Source organism: Xiphophorus couchianus, chromosome 15, assembly GCF_001444195.1.
Source record: "Xiphophorus couchianus chromosome 15, X_couchianus-1.0, whole genome shotgun sequence".
NCBI lineage: Eukaryota > Metazoa > Chordata > Actinopteri > Cyprinodontiformes > Poeciliidae > Xiphophorus > Xiphophorus couchianus.
In genome coordinates, this window is record NC_040242.1 from 294913 (window position 1) to 312602 (window position 17690).

At 37.4% G+C, this 17690-nt stretch overlaps 1 protein-coding gene across 12 annotated transcripts in view; it reads right to left on the minus strand.

The window, feature by feature from the left end:
• Positions 1–17690, minus strand: part of syne2a (spectrin repeat containing, nuclear envelope 2a) — a 135476-nt gene that overhangs the window by 52374 nt on the left and 65412 nt on the right. For 9 of the 12 annotated variants that reach the window (XM_028041155.1, XM_028041160.1, XM_028041163.1 and 6 more), the window contains 22 exons: positions 15351–17367; positions 14057–14391; positions 12816–12960; positions 11139–11339; positions 10805–11043; positions 10571–10721; positions 9820–9963; positions 9598–9732; positions 9210–9392; positions 8955–9092; positions 7953–8138; positions 7729–7851; positions 7410–7589; positions 6388–6492; positions 4803–4901; positions 4357–4404; positions 3895–4269; positions 3727–3803; positions 3462–3636; positions 3081–3176; positions 2121–2273; positions 949–1149 (listed from right to left, as the gene is read on the minus strand). In XM_028041155.1, coding sequence (XP_027896956.1) covers positions 949–1149; positions 2121–2273; positions 3081–3176; positions 3462–3636; positions 3727–3803; positions 3895–4269; positions 4357–4404; positions 4803–4901; positions 6388–6492; positions 7410–7589; positions 7729–7851; positions 7953–8138; positions 8955–9092; positions 9210–9392; positions 9598–9732; positions 9820–9963; positions 10571–10721; positions 10805–11043; positions 11139–11339; positions 12816–12960; positions 14057–14391; positions 15351–17367 — 5506 coding nt within the window. The remainder of the gene's footprint in view (positions 1–948; positions 1150–2120; positions 2274–3080; positions 3177–3461; positions 3637–3726; positions 3804–3894; positions 4270–4356; positions 4405–4802; positions 4902–6387; positions 6493–7409; positions 7590–7728; positions 7852–7952; positions 8139–8954; positions 9093–9209; positions 9393–9597; positions 9733–9819; positions 9964–10570; positions 10722–10804; positions 11044–11138; positions 11340–12815; positions 12961–14056; positions 14392–15350; positions 17368–17690) is intronic. The other 3 variants (XM_028041161.1, XM_028041156.1, XM_028041164.1) reach the window with 3 other exon arrangements.

Genomic DNA, 17690 nt, shown 5'->3' on the forward strand with positions numbered 1-17690 from the left:
TCATTAAACATTTACTAGCAGGTTATTTGGCTACATTTTCTTACAAAGTTTTATTATTTCAGCTTAAACTACAGGGATATTGTGCATATGTGTCAAACTCGAGGCGCGGGGCCAAATGCAGCCTGCCATCATGATTTCTGTGGCCCTCTAGATTAGGGTTCTGCAGGCTACAGAGAAACATGTGGCTCTTAATAACTTTGGTCAAAAATGCAAAAAGATTTTTGTTTTAAAATGTAAACGTAAAAATAAATGTAAAGCATTTTTACAAACAACACTAACAGCGTCTTTCTTTTTTAAATTGTAACTTTTATGTCTTTTGGTTGCAAATTAGTATGCTACTTTGGAAATAACTTTCTACTACAAACGATATGTTCTATAGAAAAATTGTGTTTCATTCCTTTTGTGTAAAAAAAGTCATTTTAAAACATTAAAGTGCTCTTCTTTCTTAAAAAAAAAGAAGCAATTTTATAAGCTAATTTGTTTCATGTAGCTTTTGTGGTTCTTAATAGATGCTGGACCAAAGGAAAAAATGTCTCTAGCAACATTTTTACCAGTGTTTCACTGAGAGGTAGCTCATGTAATGAGCTGAGCGTATGCAAATTATGAACAGATGTTTGCTAATTGCTGCTGGCTAGTCTGAAGGAGCTGAGTGAGGTGGAAGCTTAGAAACTGAAGCTGTGAGGAGGAGAGGAGCTTTGTTGAAAAAACTACGCTTGGTGAAAGCAGGTGTTCCCACAGCTGCATGGTTGCCATGGAGATTAAAAAATTTACCAAACATGCATGAAAGAATCAAGGAAAAAATGCAGGTATATTTTTAATAGGGGAATAACATTATAACATAATTTTACCAAATACTACCCCTTTAAATGATGGTCTGTGTTTTTTGCATTTAAAGAGAGAAATTTATACATCTGGAAAAGCTTGGCATTGATTTGCAATACATCAAACCTGATGTTGGCTCTGCAGCCCTGAGTGCTCAAGCAGCCGATTGTGGGAGGAGGTGAGGAGAAGCTGGACCGCCTGGACAAAATCGTCAAGCGACGCCAAACAGCTGTGAGCGTCTGATTCTCGCATCAGGACAGCAGGTTTGATCTGCGCTTCCACTTCACCCACCAGCTTAGCTAAAGGCTCCAACTGAGCCCATAAACTCTGAAACAAACACAAAGGAAAGCAAAAAAAACCCTGAAATGTAGTGCCAGAGTTGGGAAGTAACTAGTTACATTTACTCAATTACATTTACGCTAGTAGCCTTTTTTAAAATAAATTGTTTTTAAGGAGTACATTTTATTTTTACTCGAGTAATTTTATTATGAAGTATTGCTACTCTTACTTGAGTAAAATTTCTGGATTTTCTACAAAAAAAAAATCACCACAAACTTGAAGTTTTTGTTAGTTTCATAAGTTGTTGTTTTTCTTTTTGAAGAAACTGATTTGGATTGTTCTTGTCTAATTTTGTTATTTTTTGTCATTTTGGTCTTTAAAATACCAAAATCTCCACTTAACTTTAGATTTTGGCCTGGTGACGATGCAGTTTTTTAAATTTTAAATGATTGATAATTTGATCACTTTCTCAGTACTTGAGTAAACGTTTTACCAAATGCTTTTCTACTCTTGAGTAAAATTTCTGGATTTTCTACTCACTACGTGAAAAACAAACATGTTTTAACCAAAAATTCACCAAAAACCTACAGTTTTACTTAAAGTTTCTGAAGTTTTATTATTGAAGGAAACTGCATTGGAAATGTTTTCTTTTGTCTGGTTTTGTTATTTTTTTTACTTATATGAATTGTTTTCATTTTGGTCCTTAAATACCAAAGTTTTTAGTTTACTTTACATTTTGGTCCATCTGATTATGGTATGTAGTTTTTAGATATTAAATGATAATCTGATCAGTTACTCAGTACTTGAGTAAACATTTTGCAAAATACTTTTTTACTTTTACTTGAGAAATTTCTTTTTTTTAAAATCTTACTTTTACTAGATTGAAAATATGTTGAAGTAGTGCTACTCTTACTTGAGTACAGTTTTTGGGTACTCCCCCACCTCTGTTTTGCACTAAGCTGTATTTTCAGGTTTGCTGATAATATTGTAACTTAAGCAGGTTGATGGTGGTCAGCCACCTCCAGCTGCAGCAGCCTCAGCCGAGGATCCGCCGCTGCAGGTTCATCAGGGGTCAGCAGGTTGGCTGACGAGTCGAGACACGTTACGACGCTTTGCACTGCCTCGCTGAACTTCTTCTTCACTCCTGGATGAGAAGAACTTGAGGCCTTCACCTGGGGATTACCAAAGTTAGTCATTCTTTTTCCACATTACAAAAATAAACTTCGGTTTTTTATTGAGATTTATTATTACAAAATAGAGCAAAAGCACTAAGTGAAAAGAAAAGCCTCAAAACTACTTGAATATTTTACAAGTCAAACTGTTCTGGTTCTAGTTTTTTGAACTCTCTTTTTATCACTTAAACACTGCAAAAACACAAAATCTTACCAAGTATTTTTGGTCTCGTTTGTAGTGAAAATATCTTGGTTCATTTGAAATAAGACAAAACTAACTTACAAGTAGCTTTTCAGCAAGATATAGGAGCTTGCTTTAACTAAATAATTAAGTAAAACGTTACCTAGCAACGCCAGCCAAACCCAACCCGTCACCTAGCAACCAAATTCTAGTTCCACTGGCAGATTATTTCACTTATAGCAAGACATTTTTCACATGTTATAAGTGTAATAACTATTGCTTTTTTTAATCAATATTCAATAATTATTTACCTAAAACAAGCTTCTATAATATAACATGTATTATATATAATATATAATTTGGGACATGTGACTCATAGCATTTAATACACACCTGCAATTCATATAAACTCATAGAAAACTTGACAGGTCACTTTTTGTCAGCTATATAGAAGTAACCAAAATTTGATTGAAAAACTGAAATAATTATTTTAAAAAATCATTTACATATCGTCTTAGCTTCTTTGTTATCTTGTTAGATTAAATCTTTCTTACTGGACATAATCAACACAATTAGTCAAAATTACCAGGTTGAGAATTGGATTGTTTTCAGATTACTCTTTGTACCTCATGTAACGTTTGTCTCAGCTTAGCGTTTGTGTCTTTTATTTGCTGTAGAACCGAGGAAACAGACGCTGCAGACATGGGCTCTTTTCCTGGAACCTGAACAAAAACAAAGAAGAAGCAGCTCCATTTTAGATCAGGAAGCAATTTATGCTTTGAAATGTATTCAAATCTTTTTTTTTTCTTTACTTAGTCTTCTTCTTAAAGTAGAAAAAGTAATTTACCCCTCTTCCTCTTTCTTTAAGTCTTTTAACTCTCCTTTATTTAAAATCAACAACTTAAATTTAAACTTAAATTGAAAACTTAAAGGCCTGAATAGATGGAAAACATCTATTCTGTTCGGTATTTTGTCACTCCACATTTATTTTTCACGTATTTTCTAACCGTTTTCTTTTTTCCTCCGTCTTGAGTGCCGATCATGTTTTGCTGCTCCTCCAAAACTTTCCTCAAAGCGCTCACTTTCTTCCCAATATGGGAGCAAATATGAGTCCAATGCTGATTTTCCACATCATCATCATCATCATCATCATCATCATCATCCTCATCATCATCAGGAGAGCTGAGGGACACAGAATGAGGACGGGTGTACTGTAGGCTTGAACAAACTAAAGTATGAAAACATTTTTTCTTCTCGTTTGCAGTTTGTTACCCAAATGATGCTTCAGTTTTCTGAGATTCTGAACTTGGACTGACTTCTTTTTGCTCCTTCAGTTTGTTTAACACTCCCTGAAGATTAAAGAGGAAAACAGCCAGATTGGATGGATTATGGTTTAAAAATTAGCATCATTTTTAATTTCCATTATTCTTGGACACTCACCGGGTGTGAAAGGTCAGCCGAGGACGAAGACAGATGTTTATCTTCCTCCTCTCGCAGCTCATCTGAGGCTTTTTTAGAGCAAAAGGGAGTTATGGGTCTTGAAGGAATCAGCCTGGTGTCTCCCACCACAGCTTCCATCAAACACGAGTAGATTTGCGGATCAACGTTGGCCATTTTCTGCTCTGATGAACCTGTAACATGTTCGTCTTTTACACCATCCTCTACTTTTTCAAAAGGAAAGGTTTGGCAAGCGTTCAAGCCCAGTTTTGGAGATGTGGGTCCAAAACTGTCATCAAGTCCAGATTTTACACGTAAAACACCGATTCCAGGTTCGTCTGGACCGTTTTCAGCCTGATAAGCTGCACTCTGCTCCTCCTGAAAGACAAATGAATCACTTTAATCTAACATGTTATTGTTTTTGTTAAGAATAAAACCTCATATCCTTGTTTCTAATATTTTTACCATGTCCTCCCTTCGTTCATCTGGTAGATTGAGCGTCTCCTCCAGGTCCTGGTGAGTTTGTGAAAATAGAAATGCAAATAAAATCCATGCCCACACATTTATTCAAACATGACCTTCTCGTTTTGAGTGTATGGATGAAAGGAAGCGTTTCAAGCAGCTGCTCTCGACAGTGGAGGAGGGGGTTTCTAAGGAGAAACAAAAACCTGTCCGCTACAGCTTCACTTCATTCAAAAATGGGTTAATTTAATTAGTAGCAAAGAATACATGCATGAATTTTATTTGAAAATAATTAAAAGGAAGCTTAATAAATACAAAAAAGCATTTTTATTCCTCTTCAGAATAAAAAAAATTATACTTTGTAAATAATAGGAGATGTAAAGATTTTCTGAATGGAGCCCAAAGTTACGTAGAGTTACGCTCAGGTTTGGATCAGTTCAAAGATTTACCTCTGGAAAACTGCATGTTAGTGTGTCAGAGGAGGAAGAGTGACAACTCTCATCTCCTTCATCCTCCTCTTCCTCTGTAACATACACCTCAAAAGCCTCCTGATTGCAGGGATGAGAATGAATAAATCACCAAACGTGTGAGTTGAATTAAACTGGAGCAATAATCACTCAGTCACTGAACTGTGTCGATAAGTCGGTGCTACTTTCATGGATGAATGAAGGATTTTACTCAAATCTAGAGCATAATATGAAAAATTGCATTAGTTTAGTAAGTATTAATATATTTATGTATATATTTATAAAATAAATAATAAATAAAAATATATTTTTATCTAATATTTCAATATTTCAAGCTAAATTAATCTAATGTTCTCTGTACTCATTTATAGATTATTTATAGATTAACATATTTACATGTGCTTATTTATTTAGTTATTTATTTATATTCAGTCATAATGAATTATTTACATCACTCTTATATAGGCATATATATATTTAGAAACTTTATTCTTATTTCTATTGCTAATAACATTTTGGATGGAGTAGCTAATCAACTAACAAGCAATTTCTCCTTCAGATAAGTAAAGTATATTCTATTTAATTCTATTCTATTCTATTTTCCACACAGTGATGAAGTAAGCAACTTTCACTTTATAACACATTTTTAGAGAAGGAGAATAAATTTGAGAAGTACAACACTGCCAAGTCCCAGCAAGCAGATTTAGGTAATCTGAAAATTTTACATTTTTTATATCGAAATAAAAAAAAAGAAATAATAACTGTTTCTTATCCATTATATATATATATATATATATACAGTGTATATATATAAAGGTTGGATTTTCTTTAGTATTGATAAAAAAGTTCTAGTTCCACTAGCGCCGTTACCTAGCAACACCAGTCAAGCCCAGCCCGTTACCTAGCAACCCAGTTCTAGTTCCATTGGCAGATTATTTCCCTTGTAACAAATCATATTTCACGTTATCAGTAAAATAATCTGCTAGTGGAACTATTGCTTTTTTAGTCAATGTTCAAGAATTATTGACCTAAAACAAGCTTCTTTAGTAAAACTTATTAAATAATTTGGCACATGTGACTCGAGTTACAAGTGTGTACTCAATACACACTTGTAACTTATATAAACTTGTAGGGAACCTGTCGGGTTAAACTGATTATTTAGTTTAGGCTGGTCACTTTTTTGTCAGCCATATACAAGTGACCAAAAACTGTATTAAAAAGTTAAGTAATTATAAAGTCCCTTTTACAGACGGAAAAATCTGCAATCAATTAATGAAGCCAGACTTTTTCACAGCTGCCAAACTAATATTCAATGAGTTAATGAACTTCCCTTTTAACTTAATATTTTTACTGTAACTTTATTATGAGAACTTTCATAAGGAGATTCAGATAAATCCAGAAAACAGACCTAACAAAGCGTGAAAAGCTCAAACATATAATTTAAAAGTGGCAAACGCCTACAAGCTTTTCAGTGTATGGCAATCAAAATTCTCAAGTAATCAAAAGTTTTAAATGAATCAGGCCTTGTTAGAAGCTTTTCTTTATCTAACATTGTTATTATTGTTACCTGGAAAAAGCGTCTGTGTGCAGGGTTCTCCAGCAGCGGCATCTCTTCAGATGAATCGGAGATAATATTAAGATTCTCAGTCGTTTCTTCTTCTTCCTTTTTGTTCTGTTAGTCAAGAACAGCAAAGAAAAAATATTATCATGCCTGTTTCAATGACATTTGTTGTGTTAATCGAAGAAAATGCACATATAAAAACACAGATTTCTGCTTTACATCATTCTTGTCATCAAAAAAACCAAACAAGCTGCCAACCTGTATTCGAAGATTAGGCATACTTCAAATACAATACATAAATAAATAAATATGAATGTATTAACTGAAGGAAATAATGATTAAAATAGAGCAGAAAGAAGTATAAACTTATAATATCTGCCCCATATTCACATGAAGAGAATATAAAAGTTATTCAACTCAGAAGAGTATTGCAGAATAAAACAGCTTATTCAACGTCATATCGCTTCAACAGAATGATTTTCACATTATTTTTAAATTTAGGAAGAGATTTAGATTGTTCCACCTTTAATTGAAATACATTCCATTGTCAAATTTTTATATATATTCACATATACATTTAAATATTTGTTCTTTTAAAGTTGTTTTTCCTTTTTCTTCTTACAAATCTCTTTTGAATATGTTTGGTAAAAAATAAATAAATAAATATATGTGCTTTGTACACAAATGTTAAAATATTGTCCTTTATCAATTCATTAAGTTTCAATAAGCTTAGCTCTAAAAATTGGGGTTGTGTGATGTGTGTATCCACTTCCACTCACGTCTGACATCTCTCTTGTAAAATAAAACAACTAATTTATATATATTTTATGATTACTACCCCACATGTTTACATAATACATCACGTATGGAACAATCCGTGAGTGACTCAAAATACACAAAGCCATTTTATTTAATAATCCTTCACCTCATTTAAAACAGTAGCACTTTTGAATGCTTTAACTTTTGTACTTGTATAAGATTTCAATGACAGCATTTTGACATAATCCCCGTTTTAAAACGTGCTGTACCTCCAGCAAACATGTTTTCTCTCTGGTGGTTTGTTCCAGCCCATCCAGCTGTTCAAGCAGCATTCTGGCTTTGGAGAAGATCATCAGGTTTTCTGCTCCTTCGGGGAGATGGACCTCCTCTTTCCAGCTCTCCATGTCTTCCAAACTTTTCTGCATCGACTGAATCTGGGTCAGGATCTCCTTTAGGTGCAAAATACAGTTCAAACTAGAGTTAAAACGTCCATATTAGTCAGAAAATGCATCAGTTAAGCAAGTTCTAACCAAGCTGAAGCATTTAACTGTCAAACAAATGATCAAATCTTCATCAGCAGTGTTTTACCTCACAGTTGTAAAGACGTTCTGCCTGCGTTACGTCTGCATCATCCATCGAGTATGAAATGTTTCTGAATTTTGAGACGTTTTTCTCCATCACCTTAATGTCAGCTTCAACAACTTCCACTATCTGCAAAGGAAACTGGCTTCAGTTTAGAAGCATTTCAGTTGGGTGGGAACTTTCAATGCTAGCATTAGCATAAAAAATTGCTTTTATTTTGGGGTTTTTACCGCAGCAGCCTGCTGGAGCTGGTCGAGTGGCTCGACGATGGTCTGCTGCATTTCCTGAACCTGTTGGTCTCTTTGGTCCAGCCTCTCTTCCTGAGCGCTGACGTCACACACGGCAGAGATCTCCGCCAGGCCCGACTTAAACACCTGCAGGGTGTGTCTGATCCTGTCAGAGTCTTCCAGGATCAACTACTCCAGAAATTTCAGTTAAAAAAAAAAAAGAAAAAATATCACAACCAGTTAATAAACGGTTGGGGTAAAATGTGCAAAATATAATATCTGATTTAAAGTTTCTAATTTCTAATTCTGATTTACTGGTAAATCAATGGGTAATACTGTGTTTTTGGGATATTGTGGGATTATGGCTTGTACAAAACATATTTTTTACATTTACTGCAAAAAATAAAATCAAATTCTTAGAATATGAGATTTTAATCTGCTCAGTTCTGCCTGTTTTTGGTCTTTGACCCTTTAAATTCAAATAAGTTGCTGCAGGCCACGCCCCCCACTCAGCGTTTACACTCGCACTTGAAAATGGCTGCAGACAGATGTGCAATTATGCAACTGTACATCTTTGAAAAGCAAAAGTGGAGCCTCCTGCACAACCAAAAAGAATGCAGCAAGTGGTTTTTTGATAGTAAGGCAACAACAAAAATACTTGTCTGTTCCAGCAGCCATTGTACAGTGGTAAAACAAACTGATTAAATGTGCTGGAGCTCGGCTGGGGTTGCTAGGTAACAGCGCAGTGCCTGTCGAATGTGACTCAACAATTTTTGCTAATTTTCCAGACATCAAAAAAACATCCAGGTCTTTTTTTTAAATCCTTCAGTTGTTTGTAGAAGCAGTATAGAGCCAAATGGAAGTGTAAAAACACAGAAACTGCAAATTGTGTATAATTGATGCCCTTTAATGCCAGGATTGTCTGTCCTGAATTAAAACATTTATTGTATGGGTCAAAAAAGGCTGACATTTGTAGACCAGAGAGCGTTTCGGTGGACCTCTAACCTCTAAATACTTGACATGGTTGCTGAGACTTTTGGCTGTTGTAAACTTGCACTGAGTGCCAAGCCATAATTGGGCTTCATCCAACCAGCAGGACGCTCGGTGAGAAATGTCTTCAAACTCCTGCAGGCAGGCAGGAATCTAACGTCAGAGAGGAAAATAGAAACATTAGCAGACACGTTTTTATGTAATTGATAATATTTTTCAGTCCTACTTGAGCTGAGTGTAGATATCTGAGTAATGAGAGAAGAAGGAAACCTTGTTGAGGAAGGCGGTTCGGTTCTCGGCCAGGCGGGACGCGTTCTGATAGAGCTGCAGCGGTTCTGTGAGCTGGTCCATGAGGAGCTGGGCCTCATCCGGTTGGTCCTCCGCAACGTCCTGCACTTCACTCTCTAGGAGCGTCAAGCTGCTGTGCCAGGTGTCCAGTTCATCCCACACACACTGGAGAACAACACACAACAATCTGAAGCCCATTTCTTTGCTTCTTGTGCAAAAAAAATAGTTCCCGACACCAAAAAAAGTAAAATCCATTGATTAAAAGCGGGGAAAGTAATTTTAATATGTGGTAAAAAAAATCGCATTTTATGAAATTATCAAAAAGATGTTCAAGCAAACAGACAAAAATACAAAATGAAGACATAAAGACCTTCAGGACACATTGAGCTTCTCTGATTGTTGGACTTTTCTGCTCCAGTAAAGATTTCACTCTCTCCAGACCAGAACCCAGTTCCCTGACTCTACGTGAAAGCTTCCTGATTGGGTTGTCCGTCTCCAAAAGCTGTTGAATAAAAAACATTTTGTTTGGAAAAAACGGCTTTGGTGAAAGATGATTCCTGTGTCGGTAAAGATGGAAGTTAATTAATGTCACCATTTCTTTTGCTTTCTGGACGGATTGTTCCACATTTTGGATCTTTTTTCGGATATCTGGCGGGATTTCTGCATGTCGGCTCCTCCAGGTGTCCAGGATGTGTTTAAGTTGGGTTTTTAGAGCGATAACATTTTCCTGGAGCTCCTTTTAGTGCAGAAAAACATGAAAACAAGATGAGACAGGATGTAACAAGCAAAGGCAAAAACTGGATTCAAGGAAAGGTTTTAAAAAAATTACTCGAGTGAAACAGTAAAAACTTTATTGATCAAGTCATTTAATATTTAAAAATTACGTATCCAGACGGGACCAAAATAGAAAAATGTGTGGAAATTATGTTATTTTATAGACCAAAATATAAACAACATCATTACAAAATAACAAAATTACTTAAAATAAATGTTTTTCCAAATCTATTTGTTTCAATATAAAACGTATGAAACTTTAACCAAAAGCTACAGGTGTGTGTCTGGGGACTTTCTGGTTAAAAGAAGTAGAATATAGAAATTTTACTCAAGTAACAGTAGCGACACTTCCAGTTACGCAAGTAAAAGTAAAAAGCACATTTTCTACTCACGTAAATGTAAATGTTATCTTGGTTTCAAGATAATCTTTCAGAAAATGTATTGAGTTGTTTAAAATTCCACTTGTCTTCCAGAAAAACACGAGCTCCCAATCTTTTATAAGCTAAGTTTTTGTATTTGTGTATATACAGTATGTGAATGTATTAATGAAGCATAAAAAATGAGCTGACCTGCGTTTTGCTTGGATTTGAACTCGTTTCCAGTTCTGGTAAAATCTCAAACAATTTTTTCTCAACATCTCGTATTTCTTCTTCAGCTTGCCGTCTCTCTTTCTCCTCTTCCTCCGCTGCAGCCATGAGAAGCAGGTTTCTCTCTTTCAAGCTGAGGGAATCAATGATGTTTTAAAAACATTTACCTTTCAGCTGGTTCTATCATTTTACAAAGTCAGATTTAAGAAATCCCACCTCCAGATGCTCTCTTGCATATTCTTCAGGGATTTTCCAGTGGATCCAGGGAGGACGCCGTCTTGGGAAGAGGATAAGCCCAAAGTGTGCTCCAATAGATGCTTCAGTGATGATAAGGCCAGCTGCTGCTGCTCCATTTTGGCCAGAAGCTCCTGAGGTTCCTCCTGAGAGAAACTCATAGTGGAAGAGCCTGGAAGTTCAGCCTGAAGACCGGACAAATAGTTGCAACTCTCCTCTATCTAAGGAAAGTAGAATTCAACTGTCAATAATTACCATCAAAGCACAAATTAGGATTACTTTCTGCCTGTAGGTATTCATCAACAATGATACTCACACTTGTCGTGATGTCCTTCCATTCCTCTTCCTTCTGTTCTGTGTGTACCAACAGGAGGCCCAAACGTCGTTGTAATGCCGTCCAGCGCCTCCAGAGGGCGCCATGCTCGCCGTCCTTCCCGACGCCACAACCCTGCGTCGGACATCCGGCTTTCAGGTCAAACATCTTCCCAGTGAGATTACGAAGATCTTCCCTCAGAACCTTCACAAAGAGCACAGTAAAAACTGCTGGGTTAAAATGAACCCAATTAGTTACCCAGTGCTGGGTCAAATATGGACCGACCCAACGCTGGCTGGGGTTTTTTAACTCAACTGGGTTGGGTTGATGGTTTGACCCAACACATTGGGTTAGTTTTGGTTAGTTGCAATAAGTTACCAACAAGTTACCAGTTGCAATAAGTTACCATCTTACCAAAGATGAGAAAGTTTAATTCAGGTTTGTCTAAACAAACGAGTGTCTCATCAAACAATAATACCTCTTAATAATAATAATAATAATAATAATAATAATACATTTTATTCTTAGCCGCCTTTCGACACTCAAGGTCACCTTACATAATTTAACATAAAAACAGACAAAAAATTTTAATATATAGTAAAATTAAGTACAAAATAAGAATTAAAAAGGCAGTGCAATTGTAATCAAAGGATGTAGGCAACTTGAAATAGAGGGGTAACTATTTAAGCATCCACATCAGCCCTGCTTTAATTGAACTTTGCCTGGAAAGTTTGGTTTATTTGGGGAGCTGTGAATATACGACAGTTTATCAGGGCCGTTTTAAGTAGAAAAACAAGGGGAGTAAATTTACGGCACAAAAAATCGGATATTTTAACAATAGTCTCAGAAATTTTCTAGAAAAAACTTGGAAATTTCAGAGATTCAAAAGTCAAACATTTTCTTCTTGTGAAATCCGAAATTTCCAAGGCTTCTTGGTAGAAAAATTCTGAGATAAATCTCAAAATTTTGTTTGTTTTTTTCTAGCAAATTTTCAACTTTTCAACCTCAGAAATGTCCAAGTTTTTCTAGAATTTTTCTAAGATTATTTTCAAAGTTTCCAAGACTTTTGGTGGAAATTTACACCTTTTTATTTTTTACCTTCACTGGCCTGAATAAATCGCTGTAGTTAATTTAACTCTAAAGTTAATAGTCTATTTACAAGCCATGGTCTGGGTTTGGCTGAAGTGAACTCTGGTGTGGTTCGGATGCATATATAACATGTGAATCTGAGACAACTCCAAAATCAGGAAGCAAACTATAGCGTCGTAGGGCATTCTGGGTAAATGCAACCACAACAAACCTGCGATTTTAGCGCTAGCAGAAGAAATGACTTGTGGTTTTTTACTACAGACAAAACAGAAATCCTACAACCTCTAAAATCTGACCCTACTCCATTTTTTTTTTACATTTTGCAAAGAAGAAAGTTGCGCTCATGTCTTCAGAGGTTTTTGTGTCGTTTCCTTCAGTTGTTCTTGGTGCAGCGCCCCCGCAGGTGAGGAGGGGAACAGGTTTTTTAGAAAGCTTTGGTTGGTTTGACACAGTGCGTGTGAAAGCGAACCACACTAACTGAAAATGTAATGAATGTTTCCATTTTGGTTCCCAATTGAACCGAGTCTACTGGAGTATCAGGCCTTGTAGCTCTATTTCAAGGTTCTAGCAGATTTTCTACATCTGACCTACCTTCACTCTCTTCTTCTGATCGATACACTCATCATATGATGTGACTTTCTCTGATGCACATCCTGAAAGCTTGGCTTCAAACTGCAATACTTTCTGTTTAATGTCTTCATGCCACTTTCTATGGGTTGTCTGTCTTATTTCACACCTGTAAGAACAGGAAGTGTAAACAAAACAAGCATATAAATACATCTTAGACATACAGTACAGACCAAAGGTTTGGACACACCTTCTAATTCAATGGGTTTTCTTTATTTCATGACTATTTATAAGGCAATAAATCCCACTTATTAACCTGACAGGGCAGGTTGACCTATGAAGTGAAAACCATTTCAGGTGACGACCTGTTGAAGCTCATCAAGAAAATGCAGAGTGTGTGCAAAGCAGTAATCACAGTAAAAGGTTGCTACTTTGAAGAAACTAGAATATAAGGGGTGTTACGGCCCCTGGCCTCTTGAGGCTGTGCAGGCTCTTTTTTTTCTATTATGCAGGATCAGCTGTGCGGGCACAGCTTTCTGATTGGCTGCCTAGAAGCTGCAGGAGAGCAGCCACCCCATTGGAGCAGCAAAGCCAATCAGACGTTGATGAGACCCACCTGCATCATATAAAAGACGTCTGAGTTCATTCCTCCAGTGGGGCAGCTAGCGGGAAGAGGTTGTGTAAAGCTGACCCCCACCTTCCGTGTTTTGTGACTGTTTTGGACAGTTTGAACAATTTTGTTCTTGCTTATTTTGCTAAGTGGTTTGAAGCTGCTTTAGATAAACTTTGAACAAGCTAGAGGCTTGTGTTTGGGAGGTTTTTTGGTGCTCCCCTTTGTTCTTTCTTTTTGGTTGTTTTGAGTTACTTTAGACTGATGTGTTTGCACATCTTATTTAATTTGCACTCAGTGATTTCTGAATTTGTTGGTTCTTTACTTTTGTTTAATTGGCTTAAGTTGTATTGTGTTTTGGTTCTGTGAAAACCTTCATTTTGTAATAAATCACTCTTTCATTCCACTTTTATCTCTGGACACATTTTATGTTACCGCCCCTGGACTCCTAGACCTAAGGGGGCGTAACAAGGGGTATTTTCAGTTGTTTTACACTTTTTTGTTTAGTGCATATTTCCACATGTTCCACATATTCATAGTTTTGATGCCTTCAGTGTGAATCTACAATGTCAATAGTCATGAAAATAAAGGAAACTCATTGAATTAAAAGGTGTGTCCAAGCTTTTGGTCTGTACTGTATAGTGATATCTAGTACCTCTGCAAACGCTCCATTCTGAGTTTTGCCTGAGCTTCCAGTACAGCTCTTCCAACTAACAACTGGCTGAGGACGTTGATGTGAAGGAGCTCGGTATCCGGTTGTGAGAGACAGCGTTCCTGCGGCACTCGCTCCATCAGATGGTTTATATGAGCTTGAAAGCCATTTTCAAGAGCTTCCAAAGCCTGTTGGGTTTGTCTTTGCTCCTGGGTGCAATCTGAAAAGCTTCCGGGGGCCGACATGAAGGTCGCCTCGGCATTATGGAGGAAGTTTATTGCTCCCTGAGCAGCCCACTGGTAATCTTTAAGGGATTCCCTGGCCTGAGACAGACTGACCTGTTGGACACATTAAAAATTGTTTTACAAAATCTTCCAAATGAGTGAATCAAAAACTATTTAAAGCTGCAGTGTGTAACTTACTACATATTTGTTGAAATTGTCACTATGTTTTGACCGTTTCTGGGAAAAGATAATCTGTGAAAAGATTGGGTTCCTCTGTCTTTTCCCGGTGCTAACTAGAAACAACCAACCAGGGGGCGGGGTTTAATGCTGTCAATCACTTTGTAATTAGCATCGCTTGTGTAGTTAATGCTCGAGCTAGTTAGCTTAGCAGATAAACGGTTTTCCATTGAAGTCGTTTCACCTTCATTAGCACCTTCAGTGAGTACTGTTGAGAATACATAATTCTGTGTTTTCCTTCTATCTCTTTTAGCTAGTTGCAAAGCTAAAGCTAAAGGAAATGACATGTTAGGAAACACGATGACACACTAGGGAACGCCCTCTTTAAGGGATAGCTTAGATAGAGGCTAACAAAGAGAATGGAAAACTTTTGCTTGATGCCATTTCGTCCTGCTAGCTCCTAAAGGTAGCATGAGAAATGGACCAGCTGTATTTTGGTATTAATAAATGGAATTCATGAATTCAACTCACTGACTCCTTTTCAACCTCATACATCAAGAACTTAGCAGGGAGAACGGATAAATTCTCCACAGTACATGATGTTGATTGACAGTACTAAGACCCGCCTCCTGGCTCGGACTGGTTGCTTTTGGTGCATTTTTTCAGATGGCAATAGTAGAATAGAATAGAATAGAATAGAAGTACTTTATTCATCCCAGCAGGAAAATTACTTCGCAGTTACAGCATAGAGACATTTACAGCTATTCTATTGTAGCTCAGGAAAGAGGTGGAGCAGATTGATCTTTTCACAGATTATCTGTCATGACATGGTGACAGTTTTATAAATAAAAAACATATTTGTTTTGTCTGCAGCTTTAAGGTATTGACCGCCTTACCATCCATGAGTGGGACTGTTGCATTACTGCGTCTCTGAGAGAATACAGCTCATTGTAGTCTTCCAGGCTAACGTTGTCTCTCTGTGCCAGACCTTCCAACACTCTCATCCCAGACTCTACATTTCTCCTGATGACCCAACACTGAATCACTGCATCATCTGTTGCTTTCTTATCAGGTTTGACGCGTCTGGTTTCCTCCAGCTGCCTGTTAGCTCTCTGCAACAGATCCATCAATGCCGGAAGCTCAAACTTGAACTGGAGACCTGGTAAAAGCTCGGCCTCCAGATTTTTGATTTGATCCGTGGCAGATTGCTCCCAGCAGATCAGCATTTCCACCATGTCATGAAGCTTCTTCTTCTCTGCCTTAAGCTCAGACAGCTCTAACTCAGGAGCGATCACCTCCAGCTGATCCGCTGTCTCTTGGCATTGGGTGTTGACCATCGCGAGTTCGACCAGCAGCGTTTGACTCAATCTGAACCTCTCAGCCGCGCTCACCGATTGGTTTTTAGCCTCCTGGAGTTGAGTTTTGGCGATCTCCATGGATTCCTCTATTTGTCCTCTGTGGTGAACATATCTCTTTTGCTCCACGGTGTTTATTCTGAGAGCTTTGCATTGGTCTTGTAGTTCACCAATAGAGCAGAGCACAGAGTTTCTCTGGTCCTCCTGGCAATGCTGTAGCTCTTGAACTTCCCACTGATGCTCCATTAGCTTGTGCTCCAACTGTGTAATAACTAACAGCGTCTCTTTGGTGAAAGGGAACTTCTGCTTCTCCAGATCAGCAGATGTTTTCTCCAAGTTAGCCTGAATGGTAGCTAACTCCTCATTGGAAGATGTTCTCTCATGAATTAGCTCCTCTAATTCCCAGCAGGTGGCTTTCTCATGAGCTAGCAGTCCGTCTAACTCTGCCGAAAGGCCTGAAAGCCTGTTGCCAAGGTAGCGGCTCTCAGTGGGACTCAGCTCAACGGCTAATTTTGTGCAACTTTCTGAAAGTGCGTCCACTAATCTGAGTTGGGTTTCCAGCTCCACTGCTGCTAATTGATGACTTTTTAGCTCCATTTCCAATTTACTGAGGTCAGCTTTGGAAACATTCTCAACGTTGATGCGAGTCTCTCTTTTCACGTACGTTTCTGCTACCCAGTCATCCAACCTACCAAACTCGCACATAACCTTCTCTCTTTCATCAAGACCCTTTTTCATGGCTTCAAGAACACGACCCAACCTGTCAGCAACAGTTTCATACAGCTCTACAGTCTTTATTAACTCCTGATTTTCTATTTCAGTAGCTTTACTCTTTAGCTCTCCATCCTGCATTTTTATCTTGCTTCGTCTAGATAATGTTTCCATGTGAAATTTCCTCATTTCATCAATCTGAAGATGAGCCTGCTCAGGAAAAACAGACAACTTTTTCCCAATAAAGACATGATTTTCTGCTTGTTTTGTCAAATTGATCAAGTCCTGTAGCTGCTTGTTGATTTTACTTGTAGATCCACTTCCACAGATTTCTGGCAAAGAGTTGAGCTTCTCTTTAGTGACATGGAGCAAACATTTCAGATCCTGAATCTTTTCTTCAATCGCAGCCTTTTCTTTTGGACCCAGAGAAAAGCAGATGAGGGCACCGGCCTGAGACTGTAAATGCAGGAGGAGCTGGTTGCACACTTTTAGCTCTGTGGTCAGACAAGCTAAGTCTAAACAACTTATGTTGTGAATTTCAGATTTTAAAAGAACTTCAAGTTTGGCTTTAAGCTCAGCAGCCTCTTTTAAAACAAGTTTCGACTGAGATGCAGAATTTGACGCCTGTTGATGTGCTCTTTTGATGCTTCCTTTAAGAAGCCTCCATTCCTCCTGGATATCACCAAGCTGAGCAACGAGAACACCTGAACTCTCCGCATCACTCAGGTGGACTGACAACTGGCTGCTTAGGCAGAGCAAATCTTCCATCATTGACTTCTTCTGCTCCATGGTCTGCAGCAAAGCATTCAGTTTTTCCTCTTGAAGGGAACTGCTTCCCAAAACACTTCTAAAAAAAGTAAAGACCAACACAAAATGATACTAGATTAACACATGAATTATAAAAGACATGATAAAATAATTTAAGGGTTACCTAATATGCTTCCTTGAACAGATTTATAAAATGTTCATAAAATTTTTTTTTACACAAATTGAGATTTTATTCTGCTCAGATTCTGTCAATTTGAGTTACTTTCAGAATGAGCTGTTTTAGCGATCTGTCACTTTAAATCCAAATAAGCTGCTGCTGGCCACGCCCCTTAATCAACGTTTACACTCACACAACAGATGTGCAATTATACAACTGCACATCTTTGAAAATCAGAAGTGGAG